This window comes from Arabidopsis lyrata (genome assembly GCF_000004255.2).
Source record: "Arabidopsis lyrata subsp. lyrata unplaced genomic scaffold ARALYscaffold_1, whole genome shotgun sequence".
Classification (NCBI taxonomy): Eukaryota; Viridiplantae; Streptophyta; class Magnoliopsida; order Brassicales; family Brassicaceae; genus Arabidopsis; species Arabidopsis lyrata.
This window is the reverse complement of record NW_003302555.1, coordinates 12,463,742-12,485,990: the sequence shown is the minus strand read 5'-3', so window position 1 is coordinate 12,485,990 and position 22,249 is coordinate 12,463,742. Positions and strand designations below refer to the sequence as shown.

At 32.7% G+C, this 22,249-nt stretch overlaps 2 protein-coding genes across 2 annotated transcripts; both read left to right on the top strand.

Moving 5' to 3' along the window:
* The first annotated feature begins 4,617 nt into the window (after nt 1-4,617).
* On the top strand, nt 4,618-8,066 carry LOC9329580 (B3 domain-containing transcription factor LEC2). Its single transcript, XM_021010909.1, has 6 exons — nt 4,618-5,455; nt 5,613-5,687; nt 6,602-6,702; nt 6,879-6,925; nt 7,029-7,102; nt 7,560-8,066. Exons 1-6 carry the CDS (start codon nt 4,964-4,966, stop codon nt 7,854-7,856), a joined length of 1,086 nt encoding a protein of 361 aa, XP_020866568.1. The 5' UTR covers nt 4,618-4,963; the 3' UTR covers nt 7,857-8,066.
* An 11,940-nt stretch (nt 8,067-20,006) lies between these two features.
* Nucleotides 20,007-21,871, top strand: LOC9329579 (non-classical arabinogalactan protein 31). Its single transcript, XM_021014160.1, has 2 exons — nt 20,007-20,861; nt 21,359-21,871. Exons 1-2 carry the CDS (start codon nt 20,153-20,155, stop codon nt 21,667-21,669), a joined length of 1,020 nt encoding a protein of 339 aa, XP_020869819.1. The 5' UTR covers nt 20,007-20,152; the 3' UTR covers nt 21,670-21,871.
* The last annotated feature ends 378 nt before the right edge of the window (nt 21,872-22,249 follow it).

Here is a 22,249-nt window from a genome sequence, read left to right as displayed (position 1 = left end):
TTAGAAATGTATTTTATGGAGATATTAAAATATTATGTAAGATAGAAAAATGAGGAAAACAATTAAATTTAAAAATAGATGCCAAATGTACTAATATTATGAGAAGTTTAAAAAATGTACTAATATTTTGTGAAGTTAAAATTTTACTGATCCATCATTTTGAATTAGATGAATAAGTAGTGATTTTAAGTAGATAATAATTTTGGCAAAACAAATTAGATACAAATTTCAATTTAAATACATGTCAATGTATCAATAGGATAAGAGAAATATCTTTTTTGGAATTAAATTGTAGGCACAAACTTTCAAAACTAAGGATTTTAAATAAATTAAAACAAACATTAATGAAATAAAGGAAGACACATGTCACCAAAAGAGAGTGCCAAATGTCGCAATGGTAGGAAAAGTTAGAAGAAAACCTTCTCATATTATATAAGATACATTAGACAATTTTGGTGAAAATATATATTATAATATATAATTTATATTAATGAAATGAAATATGTATATATATATAATTTATATAATTTTTTGTCACTTTGGTAAATATATTGTTTTTTCTTATTCTTAAAGTATCATGTACTAATATGCAGTAAAAATAATAATTAAATATAGAAGAAAAAAATATCAACAGCTCTTAAAATACACAAAAGTATGTTGTAGAAATTTTAAGAGTTACAACAAAAAAAATATAAAAAAAGTTGTTTTGGGCTGTGAGATTTTTTAAGAAAGCTAAAGCTTGATTGGTTCAATATTAAGTCTTTTAACTTTTTTTGAGCTGTACTATAAAAATAGAGCCTAACCAATCACACCCTAAATAAATATAATATTTTATGTCTATATCTGTCATATAGCGGACCGGGCTGAGCTTGGCCTGTGGGCTTAGGCCCATTTGACACATCTAGGTTTGATGAAGGAATTTTATTGGTTGGCATGGCATAATCCAACTTAAACTTATAAAGTTATAATTATGTATAATGTCATCTTAAATAATATATAATATATATGAGCAATGAAGGAATTCGTTGCCAATCGAATCTTTGTCATGCTATGCCAATTAGGAAGACCGCCGTTCCTACAATATGCCGATTAGGAAGACCGCTAGGACAGAGCTATCAACTGCAATACTATCAAAGAGGTGGCCTAATTGGTGTATCTCAAATTACAATAAACACAACCTAATCCGTTGACCCGGAAAGATACTGACACAAAACGAGATCCTCTTCATTCGAGAACAATGCTTTTACGTGTTGTCTTCTTGTATTTCGTTGAAACCCTCAAAGGGATATCGAAACAAGGAACTTAGAAAACAATCTCTTTTATTATAACTCAACCAAAGCCAACGAACAAAGAACGTGAAGCAAAGCTACATATACTACTAAAGATAAGACTAAATCGTCAACGACATATCTAATAAAACCAAGATATACTTGGAGATCAAGCAACCTCCTTACCCAGACGCAAATTTCTCAAAGCAAAAATAAAAAACCGTACGATAACAAATAGATAGAAAAAACCTAACAAATAAGAAAACATATATGGCGCTACATCACTAATCCCCTAGCTCCTTAGTGTCGCTAGGAGTTACGAGTCATGAGCCTCTTGGAGTATTTTCCATAGTTAACTGAGTGGGATCCTTATGCCCATCAGCCCATGCCTATTCAATATTTTTTACTTTAACCATTTCCTTCCATTGTTCTTGATATGTTTCACCAGATATAGCTATACGAAACTAGATTTTAAGCTTATAAGTTATAACGAACAAGAAAATGAGTTTTTCTAAATTTCCGAGTTTATGGCCGCCGCGTTCTAAAACAAGATTTGTGACCATCTCCTCGCCAAATGTAAGTTTCTGATAGTTCATAAAATTGGGTTGGGACGAAAAGGCAACCAATAAGATGATAGAAATTGATCGGTGGCTAGAGCTGCTTTTAGGGCACGAGTTGAACATGTTATCAAACCTAATAAAAGGCCTGGGCATTCGGGTATCCGTATCGGTTCTTTTTTTTTCAGGTTTCGGGTCTATTCGGGTAGGTGGGTCGAGACCCATTCGGGTATTCTAAATATTCGGTTCGGGTTCGGGTCGGTTCGGATATTTTAATAAAGAAGCAAAATATCCAAAAATACCCAAAAATACCCGAAATATTGTCGGGTTCGAGTTTTTTACTCGTATATACCCAAATCTAACGAAAATACTCGATTTCTCAAAAATACATTGGTTACTCTTTACCTAAATATAACCAAAAATATCTAAAAATACTAAAATTACCCGAAAGAAAACTACATCATTAGTTACTTTTTAACCAAATTACATCCAAATGTATCCGAATTACTCAAAAATACCTAGTATATTCGGATTTATGATTGTGATTTTAGGTATTTCGGATATTATAAGTATAAATATAACTAATATTTTTAGGTGTATATTTGTATTCGGGTACCCATGGGTATTGGATTTGGTTCGGGTTCGGTTCGGATTTTTTTTGGGTAGGAAGTCTAGGACCCATTTGGGTATTTTAAAAATCGGTTCGGATTCAATTCGGATATTTTTTCGGATTTTTCGGTTCGGGTATTCGGCTCCGGGTATTTTGTCGAGGCCTAATTCACGTATTCATGGTTAGAAATTTGGTGACAATTAAGCTTATCCTATCTTTGATAACTTGGTTTTTAATTGTTTCATTATTTGTATAAAAAGATCCTTTATATTTTTCCAAGTGTATTATATTATTATTAACCCACCAAAAGGGAAACAAGTACCTTAAAGCCTACAACGATTTGTGCAGAAATAAAAGTGAGGCCCAACATAGCTTACTAAATTAACATCTACGGCAGAAAGATGTTTGACATTGGACTCTGTCCAATACAAGTGTCGACATGAGATTATAACTGCAACACATGATGAAGAGTCATAGAAAGTGTAATGACATCAACCTTCGCCGCAGACGAACACCGAATCCAGTGAGGAAAGCATTGTTAAAACATCGCACGGAGAATCCTTGTTACCACCGAAATAAATCTGAATGGTGCTCCATTTAAAAGACAGGACATAAGGGAATCGTAATAAGCATCGAAATATTTTTCAATCCTCAACCCCAAGACATAATCGCTTGAAAGTTTTTATGCAAATCGAAGTTTCTAAAGACACAAGACATAAATTAATTTTAAGCAACTAGCACCTAAAACTAATTTCAGATCTATTGAAATTTATTGAAAAAGAAAACTAAAAAGAACAAAGCAATCAGTATAAAACTGATCGACTACGAGCAAGGATACAAGCGACCAAAACCTCTCATGGAAGAAGGATTTGCTGAATAGGAACCGGTCATCGCCACTAAAGGAGCGGGAAGATACCGGGTAAAAGCCCGAGTCACTCGGAACGGCTATTAACGGAAAATTCTGGTCGGCAGAGACCAAACGCTTTCCCTCTCTGAAAGTTTTGAGAGAGAAAAGAAGTAGATTTTTAAGTTATGTAAAAATATATATATGTATTTAAATAAATACCAATGTCCAATAGTTTAAAATAAATAAATGAATTGAGTTTGCAAAATATAGCACGCTACTCATACCATTTCTAAGACTATAATTTGGTTTCGATTTTATTTAGTGTTTTAATTCCAATAAATTCTAGTGCATAGTAAATTTTCTCAAAAGGTAAATTTTCCCAAAATATGTTGAAAGTTTTTTCTTAAAAAAGTACTAATGGCGATTAGTTGAGTTTCTACAAAATACAAATAAGGGCCGACTGAGTTTTCTCAAATTTTATTATGCTAAATATCACATCATTTCCTCTAGATTGGGTTATCAATCACAAAGTGACTTTTTAATTAACGTGTGTTTGCCAATAAAAAAATATCACATCATTTCTAAAATTAATGGATTTGTCCTTTTTAATGTTTGAATACGAAAAATTTCTATAATAAAATTATCTTAATATAATAACCGCTTTTTCGAAATATGTAAAAACGACAAAAAATATAATGACAAAGAAATTTAGTTTTGACAAAACATGAATTGCTAGTTTGCTACTAATTGAGTTTCGCAAAATATATAATGCTATATATCATACCATTTCTAAAACTATAATTCAATTATTATTGTATTCAACTTTTTAATTCTTGTAAATTCTAGTGCATAATAATTTTTCTCAAAAAAAAAAAAACTTTTTCCAAAATATGTTAAAAGTGTTTTTTTTTTAAAAGTACTAATGGCGATTAATTGAGTTTCTACAAAATACGAATAACGACTAAAGTAGTTTTGGAAAAATTTATTATGTTAAATATAATATCATTTCTAAAATTAAATGGATTTGTCGTATTTGAATACGAAAATTTTAAGTTTTAAAATATGCGAAAACGACAAAAATATATTAATTACAAAGAAATTTAGTTTATACAAAACATGAATGGCTATTAATTGAGTGTCCTCTAAATTTATTATGATAAACCATTTCTAAAAGTACAAAGATTCGTTTTTTCAATGTTTGAACTGCATATTAAGGTATAGATTTGACTATATATAGTCATTAGGACCTTAACAGAGTTAATATATACAAGGAAGAGTGAGCCAAGGAACTCCAAAATAAAATAAAGAGCCTTCTCTCTCTCTCTCTCTCCCTCTGAGAAAAAACACATATAGCCAATGACCTTCTCGTGGTCTTCTGTGCCATAAAAGCCATTATATAACCATTCAAACACAATCTGGCGCCACATATACATATGTACTAGTGTATGTATATGTCTTAACCTCTATATATTCATATCTCTCTCCTTGTGTGAGTGGTGCGATGGGTATCCCCATAAGCTGCAACATTGAACCATCTGCAACATTTTGACTCGTTTTCCTTTTGTGTTTTTCCAACATCTGTCTCTTCTTCACTCGCTCTCTCCTAATCAATCTCCCCAACGACCTCTCTTTTTTTTTTTCATTCATACCTCTCTTCATCTCTCTCTCTCTGCCCGGAAAAATGGATAACTTCTTGCCCTTTTCCTCTTCTAACGCAAACTCTGTCCAAGAACTCTCTATGGATCTTAACAACAATCGTTCGCACTTCACAACGGTCCCTACTTATGATCACCTGGCTCAGCCTCATCACTTGATGCCGCCTTATTCATACCCGGTGGAGCAGATGACGGCGGTGACGAATCCTCAGCCCGTTTACTTCTCGGAGGGTTATCCTCAGATCCCGGTTACGAAAACCGGAAGTGAATTCGGTTCTCTGGTTGGTAATCCTTGTTTGAGGCAAGAGAGAGGTGGTTTTCTTGATCCGCGTATGACGAAGATGGCAAGGATCAACAGAAAGAACGCGATGATCAGATCAAGAAACAACTCTAGCCCTAATTCCAGTCCAAGTGAGTTGGTTGATTCAAAGAGACAGGTGATGATGCTTAACTTGAAAAATAACGTGCAGATCTCCGACAAAAAAGATAGCTACCAACAGTCCACATTTGATAACAAGGTTTGTTTTTTTGTTGGTCCCAATTTTTTAATATATACGATTTTTTTTTGGTTTTTTTTGGTTTTCATGTTAATATATGAATATATACGATTTTGATTATATAATATTTTATGATACAATTTTTAATTGTTTTATATTGTTTGGTTGTTGGTTGTAGAAGCTTAGGGTTTTGTGTGAGAAGGAATTGAAGAACAGCGATGTTGGGTCACTCGGGAGGATAGTTTTACCAAAGGTATGTGAATTCTTAAAATTTATTTTAATTTCTCTAACACATACCTGGTAAAAATTTCAGTTCCTTTTCAGTATTTTCTATTTTTTCTGTTACTGTATAATGAGAAATGAAATGCATTTGATGAAATAATAATCATCAATCACGTACGTAATTTAAAATTTAAAACACATTCCCATGTAAAAATAAAGTTATTTCATCAGGATTAGATTTCCATCATTTTATAAAAGAGATTTGTGGAACGAAAGCACAAAAATCATTGCGGCCACAGATTCTCTCATTATTCAATTTCACAGAGTATTTATTACACATTTCATTTTACATTCAAATTTTATATAATATGTTTATCGAACTGTTTTTCTGTTTAACCAATAAAACGTTTTACGTCTTTAAAATTAAGTAACGACACGAAAACAAGATGAATATGAAACATGAGAAGAAAATGTGGACTGAAATAAAGTTGTTTAATCGAATTTTGGTTGGTTTCGGTACGAATTTTAATATTTTTGATTTTTTAATTTAGTAAGGAATTAATTTAAATGTTATAGTTTTATGTTTGAACTATATTTTTAAATTATATCTTAAATTTATACAGCTTCTTCCTTCAATGAAAAATATGAATTACTAAGTTTTGTTATTTGTATTTGGATAAAATGAAAAATTTAAAATGAGTTTAGAGTAAAATTGGGTTGAAGAAAATGTAAACTCGTTTATATGCCTTTCCTATTTAATTGTCCCTTAAATGGTTTACCTCGAAACCATTATGGGAGAGTAAACAAATCAAAAAATCATTATGGAAAAGATTTTACATATCTTGGTTTTTTATTAAACTTTAATTAATTTTATTTTAATGAAATATATCGTTCTTATTTTTCTTAGTAAGAAAGTAATACGTGAATCATGGCTTTGGAATGCAGAGAGATGCAGAAGCAAATCTTCCGAAGTTATCTGATAAAGAAGGAATCGTTCTAGAGATGAGAGATGTTTTCTCTATGCAGTCTTGGTCTTTCAAATACAAGTAAATAAGTCGCAATTTCTAATCCATTTTTCATTTCCCAATTAACAACCTTAATTTCATGCTCAACTTTTAGTGGCTTTTTTGGTTACCGGTTTTCATACTTATTTTAAAATTTTGATTTTTTATCAATTGGGAAAAGTAAACTAGAAGACTAAATGTTTGTATTAATGACATAGGTTTTGGTCCAATAACAAGAGCAGAATGTATGTCCTCGAGAACACAGGTAAATTAAGGAGCTCCAATAGTATTTCAAAAGTACAAAATCTTCTGTAAAACTACTTTTAATTATGATTTACTTTTTCATTTTTTTGTGGTGATAACTAAAGGAGAATTTGTGAAGCAAAATGGAGCAGAGATGGGAGACTTTTTAACAATATACGAGGACGAAAGCAAGAATCTCGTGAGCTCTCTATTAACTTCATTTCCTTATTTAATTTTATAAAAAAAAAAAAAAAAGACAAAAAGAAGTTAAATAATGATTAATTAGTAGTCCAAACTTGGAAATTTAAAAAGTGGTCATGATATTGAGTTTGTTAAGCATCCAGACAAAACTTTATTGCCTTTTTGACCTTTTTCTGTCAATGATAACTGTTCTTATATGGTAAGGTATAAAATCTTGTAAAAGCTGGATTGTTAAAGAACGAAATATAGTGAAAGAAAATGAGATGAGTGTGTATACATGTTATAGTATAAAACATATTTAAGTTATATAGAGTTTATAATAAAAAAATGGTTAATTTAGAGTTTATGATTATGGTTTGATTTAGTTGCTAAAAAATAATTATGGTTTGAGTAGGTTTGATTAGGACTTATGACTTATGTGTGTGTGTGTGTGTAATCGCTTGTTCTTATTACAGTACTTCGCCATTAATGGGAATTCGGGAAAACAAAATGAAGGAAGAGAAAATGAGTCGAGGGAAAGAAACCACTACGAAGACACAATGCTTGATTACATATCAAGAGACGAAGAGGAAGCTTCCATTGCAATGCTCATCGGAAATCTAAATGATCACTATCCCATCCCTAACGATCTCATGGACCTCGCCACTGATCTTCAGTACCATCAAGCCACGTCCTCAGTGCCACCTGAGGATCACGCGTACATGGGTTCGTCCGATGATCAAGTGAGCTTTAACGACTTTGAGTGGTGGTGATATGGTGGAAGTTCTCAAGTTCATATAGCTACCCCCTTATGAAAATAGACCTTAAGATATACAAGAGAGATTAAAAGAAAAAGATAGTATATTTCATCGTATCCGAGATATTCAACATGAGATTCATATCTATAATTGCTTTATAGAGTGTTTTTATTAATTATCAATGTATTAAAGTTTTTAATTAAGAAAAATGATCATTTGTCTTCAGTATTACTTTTTTATTACAAAAAATTTCATTATGAGTTTTATTACCCGGAAGAGATTATCGACATCTTATTAGTAAAAACCGTATAAAGCTTTTTATATAGTAATTAGAGATATGGATTTTTGGGATTATATACCAATTAGTTGAATTCCGTGACAAGTTAATCGCCAGGCAACGACATAGGTGCTGGATTGGTTATAACGTCCAAATAATTTCTTCATAGCTAACTTGTAAGAATTGTCGATAACTTTTGAAATTTAATTTGTCAAAAAATAAAATAAAATTAAATAGTGTTTATAATATGTTACTAATAAATTTGTCAAAATGATTTTTTTTCAGAAAAATAAAATTAAATAGTGTTTATAATATGTTTCTGTAAATATCTTCTTTTTCTTTAAAAAAAATCATTTTGCTTTCTATTTACACATTTAAGTATTTAACCATAATATAACTTGGAAATGCCTTGCCTTACACGCGATGAACAGTATCGCCTACAAGTTTTCTTTTCATTTGTTTTTTGGTCGGCACCTACAAGTTTTTTAAAAAGGATGATGCATAGTTTAGGACCTGATTGGCAAGTGCTTTAGAGTCTTTACAAAGCAAAAAAATTTCTAAAGATTTGAAATACATCCAATCAAGCTTTAGAAGCTTTGGCTTTCCTTTTTTTTCTCACAGCCAAAATATTTCTTTAATTTACTTTTTTGGCTGTAAAAAGCCTTTTTTCCTAAAGCACATAATTTTCAACTTTCCAAATTTTAAATTCTATAGCCAAAATTCTACAGCAATAAAATCTACAGCCACAGCAAATAAACCTATAATCATATTTCTACAGCAAAAAATGTAAGCCCATTAGTTTAGTAGTCGCCAGTCGGTAATTAGAAAATCAAGATAAGTTATGAGGCCTCGATTCCCTAAACCCTAGCCCAGATTTTGTAATTCCAATCCTCTAAGCCTAGCCTAGATTATAATCCAAGCCCAAAACTATTACTAATATACTCTGTACATATACCGAGCTCTTATAAGTTATATCCGTAGCCCATACTCTGTAAGTATATAGCCCAAGTGCCCAACAGAGTTAATACACTTCAAAACCAATAGTCTTAAGTGTCTAACCCTTACCTGGGACACTACACTGAACCTCCGAAAATAATAGAGCTAAAAATTTCATGCAACACGTAGGTATAATTTACAAATTACAATCGTTTTTGTGAAAGAAAAAACATGTAAGTTTATGACATTCAACCTCTTATCATAACCTAGTCAATTTGATATTTTGATATGTAGATACTATGCTGTAAATAATAGAATTCACTTCAAAATGAATCCACAAGATTAATTATCTTCGGTAAATGATATACATTTAGCTGTGGAACCAAATTTCTTAAGAGTTACTCTTAATTTGATCTGACAATCCGATCGAAAGTTTATCCAAATGAGCGTCAAATTTATCAGTAAATTTGACACTAAAAATATCTATATGGAGTCTTAATTAGTACATTATCATGTTTCAAACTTTTAGCAAAAAAAACATGTTACAAACTACAATCAAATTGTATATGCATATTTTATGACATTACATGTTTGATATCCACTTGATCTTGAGTAACTACAAACCCGATTTTTTATATAAAATTATAACAAATACTCTCTCCGTCCCACAAAGATGAAGTTTTTAGAAAAAAAAATTGTCCCACAAAGATAGAAGTTTTGTGTTTTCAATGTCAAATTTAAAATAGTTTACCGATTTTACCTTAGTAAACAACAATAAATAATATACTCTTTAAAATATGTTATAAGGTTAAAAGGTTAAAATTATCATTATACATTATTTCTTAAAAAATGTGAAATTTCTAAAAAAATTTATCTTTATAAGACGGAGGGAGTAATATATTAGATTAAAACGTAAATCTAGTGATCTTTTTATTTTGGATTTACACGCTATCGATTTTAAACATAACATTTTAAAATTAGATCTGGGAAATAAATGTAAAATATCCAAATTTAATAATCTTGCTGTTCTCCAGGATATGCTCCTGGCTTTGCTCCGAAGGATGATTGCAGAATTTCACGTGAATACATGAGCAGAGAAGCTAGTTTCGCTATTAGTAAATATATAAGTCTCACTCTCTCAGATATACTGTATTTTGATTTTCTCATCTATGCCTTTTTTTTTTTTTTTTTTCATCAATTTTCTCATCTATGCCTAAGTCACCTATAATAAACTAATAAAAAGCTAGTTGACTTATAGTTATTCGGTCATAACTCATAATAGTTGACATCAAGATCTAGGCACAACAAATCATAAAACAATTCTACATTTTAGCGTTGGATACGAATACAACAAAACATTTTTTGGTTATTACTTATAAATTATGATAAAATAAAATTTTCTAAGATCTTAACTTTAATCAGCTCAAAAACATTACACATCTGAATAAAATACTATGACAATATATAACAACACAATAAAAAATGCAGGGGTAATTGAATTTGAAGTCAAAAATGAAAACTGAAATTTGCTAGAACTACTGACACTAAAAATGAATTTGAAAACAAAATATTATTTAAAATAAAAAATATTGATTGAATGATTATTAATATTTGTAATATAATTACTATGCCCCCGAAAATATTAAATTTATACAGTAGAAGTTTTGCTGTAGATGTATAGTTTTAAAATTTTATAGTAGTCCGAGACTCCGAGTGAGTGAATTTACTGACAATAACATTTAAAAAATTCCTTAAAACAGTTATAACCCATTTTTTAAATCATAGTTTCATTAAACTATAACGGATTCCAACTCCCAAGTACGTAAATTCCTAAATAAAAAAAAGTAGGAAGCGTGGAATTCAATTGGACATTAAATGTCATCATGTGATATATATGTCATATGTGGACTATGAAACTATGTATGAACGCAAGTGCGGTGGGCTGTGGGCATTTCGGTTTAGCTTCGGGTTCGGTTTAGATTGGTTCGGTTCAGTTTATTTGGATTTTGTAAAATTCTAACCAAATTCAACCGAAATTAGTTTGGTTTGGTTTGTGGTTGGGTCAGTTTATGTTCGGTTTGGTTTTAGTTCGATTCGTTTTAGTTCGGTTTACAAAATTAATTAATATAACAAACCAAAATTCTTTACTTCATTATCGTTTCAACTTTGAACATTGAACTTGATAATATTTAAAATAATTAAGCAACAAATTTAAATTGAATAATTCACCATGAAAAGAATAATTTCAATGAACAATTATATATTTAGTTATTTATAATATTATTAATCTAATTAACTAATTATTTAAATCAACATATTGGGATATCGGTTCGGTTTTAAACCGAACCGAAGCGACCCATTTGGGTTGAGAAGAAACATACCCGAACGGTTAGGGTCTAAGCTTGGGTTTGGTTTGGGTTGGTTTGAGTTCGGTTGGGTTGGGTCAGTTCGGTTCGGTTTGGTTAAAATGTCCACCTCATAATCGAGTTGGTAATAAAGCATATATTTCCTCTGTTTCATAATAAGTATCGTTTAAGGTTTTTACACACATATTAAGAAAACAATTAAATTTTCTGTTTTACCTATAATCTATATATTTTATTATTTTTTCATTGGTTAATACAATAAATTAGTATGGACAAAACTGAAAATTTTACCAAACATCTACATTGAGAACACAAAACGACACTTATTTTAAAAAAAAATTTAAAGGCTAAAACGACATTTAATATAAAACAGAGGGAATTTGAATATAGCAAATATGCCAACTAAAAAACTTATACTTAGAAAAAGTATATATAAACAAGCCAATAAGGCAATCATACAATCAATAACTAATGAAATTACATTGCTAGTATATACGTAGGATTTATCATATTATGAACTATCATGTATTAACGATTTGGATCAATATTCGAAATATAAAATTTTCTCTGCGAGCACAGCACAAATTATTTAGTTATCTAATAAATACTGTATATCATGAGCCTAGCTATATAATAAAAGCAGATCTTGGGTCAAAAGTTTTATACTTCATACGTTTCATAATATACGGTTTTGGACTTAGTTTTTTGTTTCATAATAGAAAACGTTTTTGAGTTTCGATACAAATTATATATTATTTTAATATTTTATAATTATTTATATTATACAGTTTTTTTATGATTGGTTAAACTTTTAAAAATATCTACGTGTTTCTATCTAAAACGAAATGAAGAGAGTATAAAGGTAGCAAAACGTCACTAAGTATTAAATCCAAACATTTCACCAAGGTATTATAACGACAATTGGTCATGATTAGTTTTGACTTTTAAGGGATCGAACTTAAATTTTTTGTTGATGTGAAGATCCGACAACTACAGGTCTAATAACAAAACCTAATCGTTCATATAGACTTGGGAACAAGAGCATGAATTAAATAGGATAAGATGAAACATATATTTAAAACTTAAAAGTGTTAATTAAGGGTATATGTATATTTCATGTATGTATTCGTCTGTCTAAGAGTTTATTTCTTAATTATATTTATTATCGTTTTCGTTTGAAGTATATCAGAAAAGAAAATGTTTTACTTTTTATTCATCATAATCCATAACGGCAAAACATATAACACGTATTCTCACGTTGAAGATGAAATATATACACAATTTATAACCTTCAGAGATTGGGGAATCAAATTACCAAATTTTAAATTTGCAACAATGATATTATCCTATTACTAATGAAAATTTATATACACACAAATGTAAGGACAAAGACTACACGAAAGTAGCCATATTTCTTGGAGGGAAATGTGGTAAGTTAACGATGCATACTTTTTTGGGCGCATTTATTATTTTTTATTAAATTCAGTAAAACGTAAAAGCAAAGAGAATCATTCCAACGACAAGAATGATTAGTCTACTATGTAAATGTAATGATACATCATCGCGTTATCGGATTTAAACTTTTAAAAAACTATGGCCCATAATTGTGTTATATCTCTAGGGAGATGTTAGACCAAAGCATCCAAAGATAGGTTTAATTTGAAGAAAAAAAATGATAGGGGGTGGGTCCTATATTGGCTCTATCATTTTTCCCATACTTTTGCAGGTAACACGAAAATGTAACATGACATGTCTCTCTCCGGACAAAAATATTTCTCCCGCAACGGTAATAATTTAAGTTACCCGTTCGTGAATATTACTGATCATGTAGAAGTGGTGGGGTAAGACCTACTCGTGAATCGATTTAGAAGTTTTAAAATTAATTTAACACAGAAAAAAAACAAAAACCATGCAGACAAACAACAAGAAAATATCTAAAGCGTAATTTGTTTAACTATTGGAAGAACAGTAATCTCAATAATGATGGATTCAAACTTGAATATTGTGGCTTGTTAAGAGATGAGTGGTTTTTGTATTGTAGAGTTGTCTTATGTATTATCATGTTATCACGATCAAAGTTTAATGTGATTTGAAAATAAATATTTTTAAGCAATAGAGCAGCATGTGCTATGTAACGCAGCAATTACGCTCAGAGTCTCCAAAAGATGTCATCAGTGATATATTGTGAGAAAATAGTGAAAAACCACATCAGCTTTACATAAAATGTGGTTTCCATTCATCACAATGTATCAAATGAAAGATTTGTTTGCTCTTGATATAACTAATGCCAAACTCACTTCGACTCTCTACTTAGTATATAGAAAATAATTGAAAACTAGTACATGTTTAGTTGGACAATTGTTGAAAAACCTTTTTAGAATGGTAGACCTGCGTCACAATGCTCTCCAATCAAAATGTTTCACTATTTTTTTTTATTTTTAACAAACAATGTTTTACTACTTTCAAAACACAATTGTTTAACATAATCCAAAAAATTCAATCAATTATGCAAACCATTTTTTGCAATTTATAACTTCGGATTACATTCCACATCAATACAATTCTCCTCATCAGTCGAAGGCGCTATTGATCATGAATCAGTTGCTTAGACATGAGCTTGACTATATCGAATTTTTTTACTATTTCATATGTGAATCATTAAAAGCTTGATATTACGTACATCCATTTATGATTTTTCTAAATACATAGAGAAAAATTATCAAAAACTTTTGCTTGTTTCCGTGGATGTAAAAACAAAATGCTTTCTTTGATATCATGTCAAAACAAAAAGTTCACAAAACAAATTATAATGACAATTCAAATTCAACATTACCATTACTCATGCTATAAAACAATTTCCTAAATTTTATATTATCCCAATATATTAGTATTTTTGTTAAAGTATTTACTAATGTTCAGTTTAGATGGATGTGATAATAGTAAAGTTAATTTGGTGTGACTATATATCTTTGGTTATTCAACAATTCCTTTTTGATAAAACTACACCAACTTGACATATTTTAGACGATCTAAAATACAGCAACTAATAGCGATCTAAATCTTACACCTATTATTTATTAATTTATTATCATATTTAAAAAAAACCTTACAGTTATTAGTCCTTTTTATATATATTTTAGACGTCAAATGTTTACTTGATGCCTAGATGGGTTAAGATCTTTTTAACATTGGTTCACCAGGGAGCTGAGACTTTTTTTTTGTTGTAATAGTAGAAAGTTTGCATGTAACAATTTTTCAGATGTTGTATTAGACCATCATTAACGGCAGTTGCTTAATGTTTTCTTAAGGAAATCTTAGCTTTTAAATGATTATAATAAATCTCAAACAAGCTTTTGAGCTAAGATCGTTTCTTAGGTAAGACACAAGGAAATAGTTAAGAGCCATACACGTGTCTGTGTTTCAGAGAAAATTTAATTTATTTTCTCTCTTCTCTCTCTCTTCTCTCTCTTTCTCTCTTCTCTATCTCAATCTTTCGCGATTTCAAAGAAGGAAAAGAAACTGAAGTCGATTTCAAGCAAATCGGAGGAACAGCCGACGTTATTTACCTCCGGTTATCAACCCCACCGACGCTGGTTGTCGAGGGCGTCAATAGCTCACCAAATCGGCGAATGGTGGCTTACGATATCGGGGATAAATTCAACAGATCTTCGAGTTTTGATTCAAAATCGGTGACAATCGGTTTGTAAAGGTAGGAAAGTCTCTCTGATTGTGTGAATTGATGTGATTATCTGTTTTTAAAATTAGGGTTACTCGGATTTGGGAAATTAGGGTTCGTCGAATTGGGGAAAAAGGGTAATTCGTTTTCTTTGTATAAATTTTCTGTGTTAAACGTGAAATTTCATAAAATTTAGCTTTTTTCTTTTGCTTTGTGAAACTCACAGAATTGGCTTGTGTTTTTGCTTGTGAAAATTGACAAACTTGGCTTGTTCTTCTGCAGGTTTCTACGTTTAGCAACTTATTATTTTCAGACTCCATCTTGCTCTCTTCAGAATGGGAAAGACTCCTGGTGAATGGATCAAGACATTGCTTCTCGGGAAGAAGTCTCCCAAGTCGAATTCGGAACACTGAAGCCAGAAACTGGTAAGAGTTTGGGATTCCGTAACTCATCCTTAAAATAAATGAGGATTATTCTAACTGTAATGTTGGTCATATGTACAAAGAAATCTGCTAAGAAAGAAAAGCTGGTGGTGTCGGTGACAGAAGATTTTTCAAACTTAACTCAACTGTTGATCTTCCAGTGGTTTCATCACAACCAGTTCCAGCTTCTACTGCTCAAAATGTGGTTTCTCCAGTCAATGGCGATGATGCTGTTTTTTTTTTCATGTACTGAAGGCAAGTGCATCTATCTTTATGTGATTTGAGGTATCTATATAAGTGGAGGTCTATCAGTTCTTTGCACAACTATCAGTCTATCACCATATGTGATATTATCGTGGGAATTATAATGTTCTCTGTTTACATGCTGTTTTATGCTTCTCAATTTAATATAATGTTCTCTGTTTTACTGCAAGGAGTATATGGAGATACTTGGGGAGCTGGAATCTGTTAGAGCATGATTGAAGAATCTGAGGACAGAATTCAGAGGAGATGAAAAACGGATTAAGGCCAGAGATTAGGGTAAGTACTAACTGTCCTTTCTTCCTTAACTATGTTTACATTTAGTCTATTATTCAATAAATGCATGTAGATAACTGTCTCATCTTTATTGATGATTTACATTTAGTCTATTATTCAATAAATGCATGTAGATAACTGTCTCATCTTTATTGATGATATAGATTAGGGTATATATTTTGACAAGCACTTCTCTGTTTTGTTAGTGGATAATAGAGTCTGACTAGAAATGTGTCTATCAAACTTAATGAATGCTGCGTGTTTAATGCTTTGATGTTTAAGTTTGTATTAAGACTTGAGTTATTGCATTGATTGCTAACTACACAACTGACTCTTTCACCTAACAAAAACTTATGATTTCTAAAACACACTAGAAAACACATCCCTTATAAAATCGCAGACCATAACCTAACCCAAACCACACCTCTTTCATTTCCCTACTAAAACACTCAGAAGCTCATCCTATATTTCATGAATCCTTTAAATCAATCTGCTGGCTTCATGGAGCTTCTAACCAGTCAACAAGATACCCCATTCCTGCAGCCCAATGGCAATGATAGAGATTCACCAAGTATTGATCTTGGTGAATCTCAAGTCCCTGTTTTCAGCTCTCAATGGTCACCAAGTGAAGCTGAAAACGTTCCTGCTACACGCATGCCAAGAAAGAGGAACAAGTGGACTTCTAAAGAGGATGTGGTGCTCATTTCTGCTTGGTTAAACACAAGCAAAGATCCAATTGTAGGTAATGAGCAAAGAGGAGTTGCTTTCTGGGATCGCATTGCAACCTACTATGCAGCTAGTCCCAATGTTTCTACTTTGAAACAGAGGCTGCCAAGCCATTTCAAGCAAAGGTGGGCAAAGATTAACAAGATTGTATGCAAGTTTGTTGGATCGTACCAAGCTGCAACAAATCAAATGACAAGTGGTCAGAACGATGATGACTTGATTAAGCTAGCTCATCAGATTTACGAGACTGATTACAAGAAGAAGTTCATGCTAGAGCATGCATGGAGAGAATTAAAGCATGACCAGAAATGGTGTGCATCACAGAGAATGAAAGAGACTGGAAACACCAAAAAAAGAATGACTGAGGACGGTCCAGAAGCTTCCCAAGCTTCCCAAGGCAATGGAGAGTCTGACTCTCCTCAAGCCCGTCCTCCTGGTGTCAAGGCAGCCAAGGCTGCCAAGGCCAAAGGGAAAAAGCCAGCCAACAATCTACCTACTGTTGAAGAAGAAGGGCAAGCAGCATTGAAAAGGATACATACTATTTGGGACATAAAGAAACAGGATTTTGCAATGAAGCAGCAAGAGCATGCAATGAAGAAGGAGCTAACCAATAGGCGGTTGCTTGATAGTCTTCTATCAAAATCTACTCCTCTTACTGAAATAGAGGAAGACCTTAAGAACAAGCTGATTAGAGAGATAATGCTTTGAATTTTTTGCTTGCATTTGTTTTGTGTTTGTGTTTAAGTTTCTGTTAGACTTTGTGGATCTTTTTTTTGTTTATGTATCAAAATCTCTTTAAGTGTTTCTGTTTGTGTTCAAGTGTCTGATGTCTTTGTTAACAGACTTTGTTGAAGTTTATAATTAATGATACATTGATATCTTTAAGTGTTTCTGTTTGTGTTCAAGTGTATGATATCTTTGTTGACAGACAATGTCTTTGTTTGTGTTTTTGTGCAGGATAGAACAAAAAAAGACTACTACCAACACGTGAAGCAAAAAGACAAGGTGACAAGAAGAGGACATGTTGAAGCTGACAAGAAGAGGACATGTTGAAGAGGACCACATATTTGGGATCGCATTGTGAACCAGATAACATAAAGGCAATCTCTCCGAGACCACATATTTTTTTGATTGCTTGTTTAGCTGAGAAGCTAAAGACACCACATATTCTTTTGTACACCTGCGATTCATTTGCTATATAATCAAACATGTATTGCTTATTGTTCTCACCATCTCACATTCTCATTCTCTCTTGTAAAACATTTTCTACCAATACCATAAGTCATTATTGCTTTTTGTTCTCACTTCTCAAACCAATACCACATCTCATTAGTGCTTTTTGTTCTCACTTCTCAACTCAATACCAACATCTCATTATTACTTCTAAAAAACCATATTTTCTACTTCTCAAACCAACAACTCAATACCAACATCTCATAAACGTAGCCCATTTTCTACTTCTAAAAAACCATATTTTCTACATACCAAAAAAATCTAATATTTTCTACATAGAAAATGGCTTCGTCGTCCAATGATAATTTCGACGAATCGTTAGACGAAGAAATTAATAATATTTTCCAGCTAGAATTGGATAATTCTTTGTACTCATACGGTGATCCTCAACAATCCAGAAAACCGAGAAAAAAAAGAGTCCATATTGAAAGGCATCGTGAAGAAGGCCACATCCAGTTATGGAACGATTATTTCGCAGAAAATCCAACTTTTCCTCCTAATCTATTTCGACGCCGTTTTAGAATGAATAAGCCATTATTCATGCGTGTTGTTGATCGCCTCTCCACAATTCCATTCTTTCAACAAAAAAGAGATGCTACAGGAAGGTACGGTTTCTCTGCACTACAAAAGTGTACGGCAGCAATTCGTATGCTTGCATACGGTTTGGCGGCTGACGCGGTTGACGAATACCTCCGGATTGGTGACACCACTTCGCTAAAATGCATGGAACATTTTGTTGAGGGAATTATTGATTGCTTTGGAGATGAGTACCTACGAAAACCCAATGCAGAAGATCTTCAACGGCTACTCGTTATTGGAGAGATTCGAGGATTTCCCAGTATGATGGGAAGCATCGATTGTATGCATTGGGAGTGGAAGAATTGCCCTACCTCTTGGAAAGGACAATATACACGTGCCTCTGGAAAACCAACGATCGTTTTAGAGGCTGTAGCTTCCCAAGATCTTTGGATATGGCATGCGTTTTTTGGACCTCCAGGTACTTTAAATGATCTAAATATTCTAGATCGCTCTCCGGTTTTTGATGACATCTTAAAAGGGCGAGCACCAAAAGTGAATTATACAGTCAACGGGAACGACTATCATTTGGGTTACTATCTCACTGATGGCATTTATCCTAAATGGGCTACGTTTATCCAATCTATTTCACTTCCACAAACTGAGAAAGCATCTTTATTTGCAACCCATCAAGAAGCTTGCCGTAAAGATGTCGAGCGTGCTTTTGGAGTTTTGCAAGCTCGATTTGCCATTGTGAAAAATCCGGCACTTAGTTGGGATAAGGTCAAAATAGGAAATATTATGCGAGCATGTTTAATACTACACAATATGATAGTAGAAGACGAACGAGATGGGTATACTCTGTATGATACTACCGAATTCGAACAAGCGGAATCTGCAGGAAGTTCACGGGTGGATTTCACTTATTCTACAGATTTGCCTTCAAATCTCGTCGATATGATGGCCACTAGATCTCGGATTCGTGATCGAGATATGCATCAACAATTGAAGAATGATTTGGTCGAGCATATATGGACAAAATATTCCAGAAATTAAGTTTAAAACAAAAATATTTATGTTATTTATGTTATAAATTGTATCTCATATATGTTTTAATTTTTTTAATTTGCAACAATTATTAAATATTCTATAATTATAAATTTTATTTTTATATTAATATTTTTTTTTCTAAGAACCACTTGTTAAGAGCCTACCATTAATCATACAAAAATCTTAACCCAAAAATACAATCTCTTAACTATCACTTTTACAAATTTATTATTTTAATACTCTTAAGATCCATTGTTAAGCAACTATGGTTAATCATGCTCTTAGTTTTTTTTTTTTTGTCGAAATCAGATGTTGTATTAGTATAACTAAAGTTTTCCATCTTGAATATCTATCAGAAAAAAAAAAAAAAAAAGAGTAACCAAAAAAGAGTAACTAAATGGTACTAGTAGTAGTAACTAATAATGGAGTAATTCATGTCGATCGACTTTTATTTATTATTTACAAATAAAAGGGAGTTATCTCATGACACTCGAAGCGTGAACCTTCCTCCTATAAATACACCCATTTCATAATCTCAAAACATATCACTAACCAAAAAAACAAAACAAAAAATGGGTTTCATTGGTAAGAGTGTATTAGTGAGTCTCGTAGCACTTTGGTGCTTCACATCCTCTGTCTTCACTGAAGAAGTGAACCATGTGACTCAAACCCCTTCTCTAGCTCCTGCTCCTGCTCCTTACCACCACGGCCACCACCACCCACACCCTCCTCATCACCACCACCCTCACCCTCACCCTCACCCTCACCCACCGGCCAAATCTCCCGTTAAACCCCCGGTTAAGGCACCAGTGTCTCCACCAGCCAAACCTCCGGTTAAGCCCCCAGTTTACCCACCGACCAAAGCCCCGGTTAAGCCCCCAACTAAACCCCCGGTCAAGCCACCTGTCTCCCCACCAGCTAAACCTCCAGTCAAGCCACCGGTTTACCCTCCAACCAAAGCTCCAGTTAAGCCCCCAACTAAACCCCCGGTCAAGCCACCAGTTTACCCTCCAACCAAAGCTCCGGTTAAGCCCCCAACTAAACCCCCGGTCAAGCCACCAGTTTCCCCACCAGCCAAACCTCCGGTTAAGCCCCCGGTTTACCCTCCGACCAAAGCTCCGGTTAAGCCTCCGGTTTCTCCTCCGACGAAGCCACCAGTTACGCCGCCAGTTTACCCTCCTAAGTTCAACCGTAGTCTAGTCGCCGTTCGTGGTACGGTTTACTGCAAAAGCTGTAAATACGCTGCTTTCAACACACTCTTAGGCGCTAAACCCATCGAAGGTTTGAACTATTTTCTTAATTTATTATTAGTATTTCTTTCACTTTAATTATTTATTTTATACACTCATAAATACCTCAGTAATAATAATCTCTGAAACAACTCAACTTGGCTCTGCATTCGCATTTACTCAACATTGTATACGTATATCTATAAAATAATACGTATTTCATATAAAACCTTCAAAAAATCATGACGCATGCATACTTCGAAAAATAATTCAAATTTCAAAACGTTACAAGTGGGACCTTTGGTACGTATTTAGTCAATGTTTCGAAAATAGGTAAAAAAGCAAGAGAGTGACTATGTACACTTCTGCACTCATCAGTCACTGTTTTTTACAGTCTGGCACATCTTCACTACTTCCCAAAAAAATAATTAAAAACACACAACTATTTCCATTAGTCCAAAACAACAGTTAAAAACACACAACTAGTTCCATTGGTCCAAAAACAAATCTAACGAATATTAGTTATTGTTTCTTTATGGGTTCGTGCAGGTGCTACGGTGAAACTAGTGTGTAAGAGCAAGAAGAACATAACAGCGGAGACGTTGACAGACAAGAACGGATACTTCTTGTTGTTGGCTCCTAAGACGGTGACGAACTTCGGTTTCAGAGGGTGTCGTGTGTATTTGGTGAAATCAAAGGACTACAAATGCAGCAAAGTCTCAAAGCTCTTCGGTGGAGATGTCGGCGCTGAACTCAAGCCGGAGAGAAGGCCGGGAAAAGGTACGGTTGTCGTCAACAAGCTCACATACGGTCTCTTTAACGTTGGTCCATTTGCCTTTAACCCGACTTGCCCCAAATGAAGATGATTTGATGCTCTAGTTGCATTCTTGATTTCGTCATGTTCAAAAGATTGAGACTTGAGAGAGTGTGTTATTGTGCGTTGGAATTTTAATTAATGTTAGCTAGTCTTTAAGTTAAATGCTTGAGGGTTTATGTGATGTATCTCTTTTAAGTGACGTTGTTTAAATTTCGTTTGAATAAAAATAGCAGCTTTCAAGAAGATTTATTTTTGAATTTATTTAAGGTTCAAATTATGAAAATGAGATGGCTTCCATTACATAACAAATCGAATGAACAAAGGGAAATGTTAAAACCCATAAATCGAATGAATAACTTGTATTTTTAAAATCTCAACTTGAATTTCTTCATGTGTTTGATAAAAATGATAAATATAATCTCGCTGCAGACAAAAAATATGATTACAAATACAAAAAACGGTGAAAAGCGCGATGGGAAGAGGGAATCATCGAATAGGGTTTCTAGTCGGTTCTTGAATACGGAGATAAATCAGCTGCGTAATTGTCGGCCACGGGGCTGACATTATTTCCCATCACAATCTCAAAGTTATAAAGGACAAATAATAATTCAAGATACTAATTT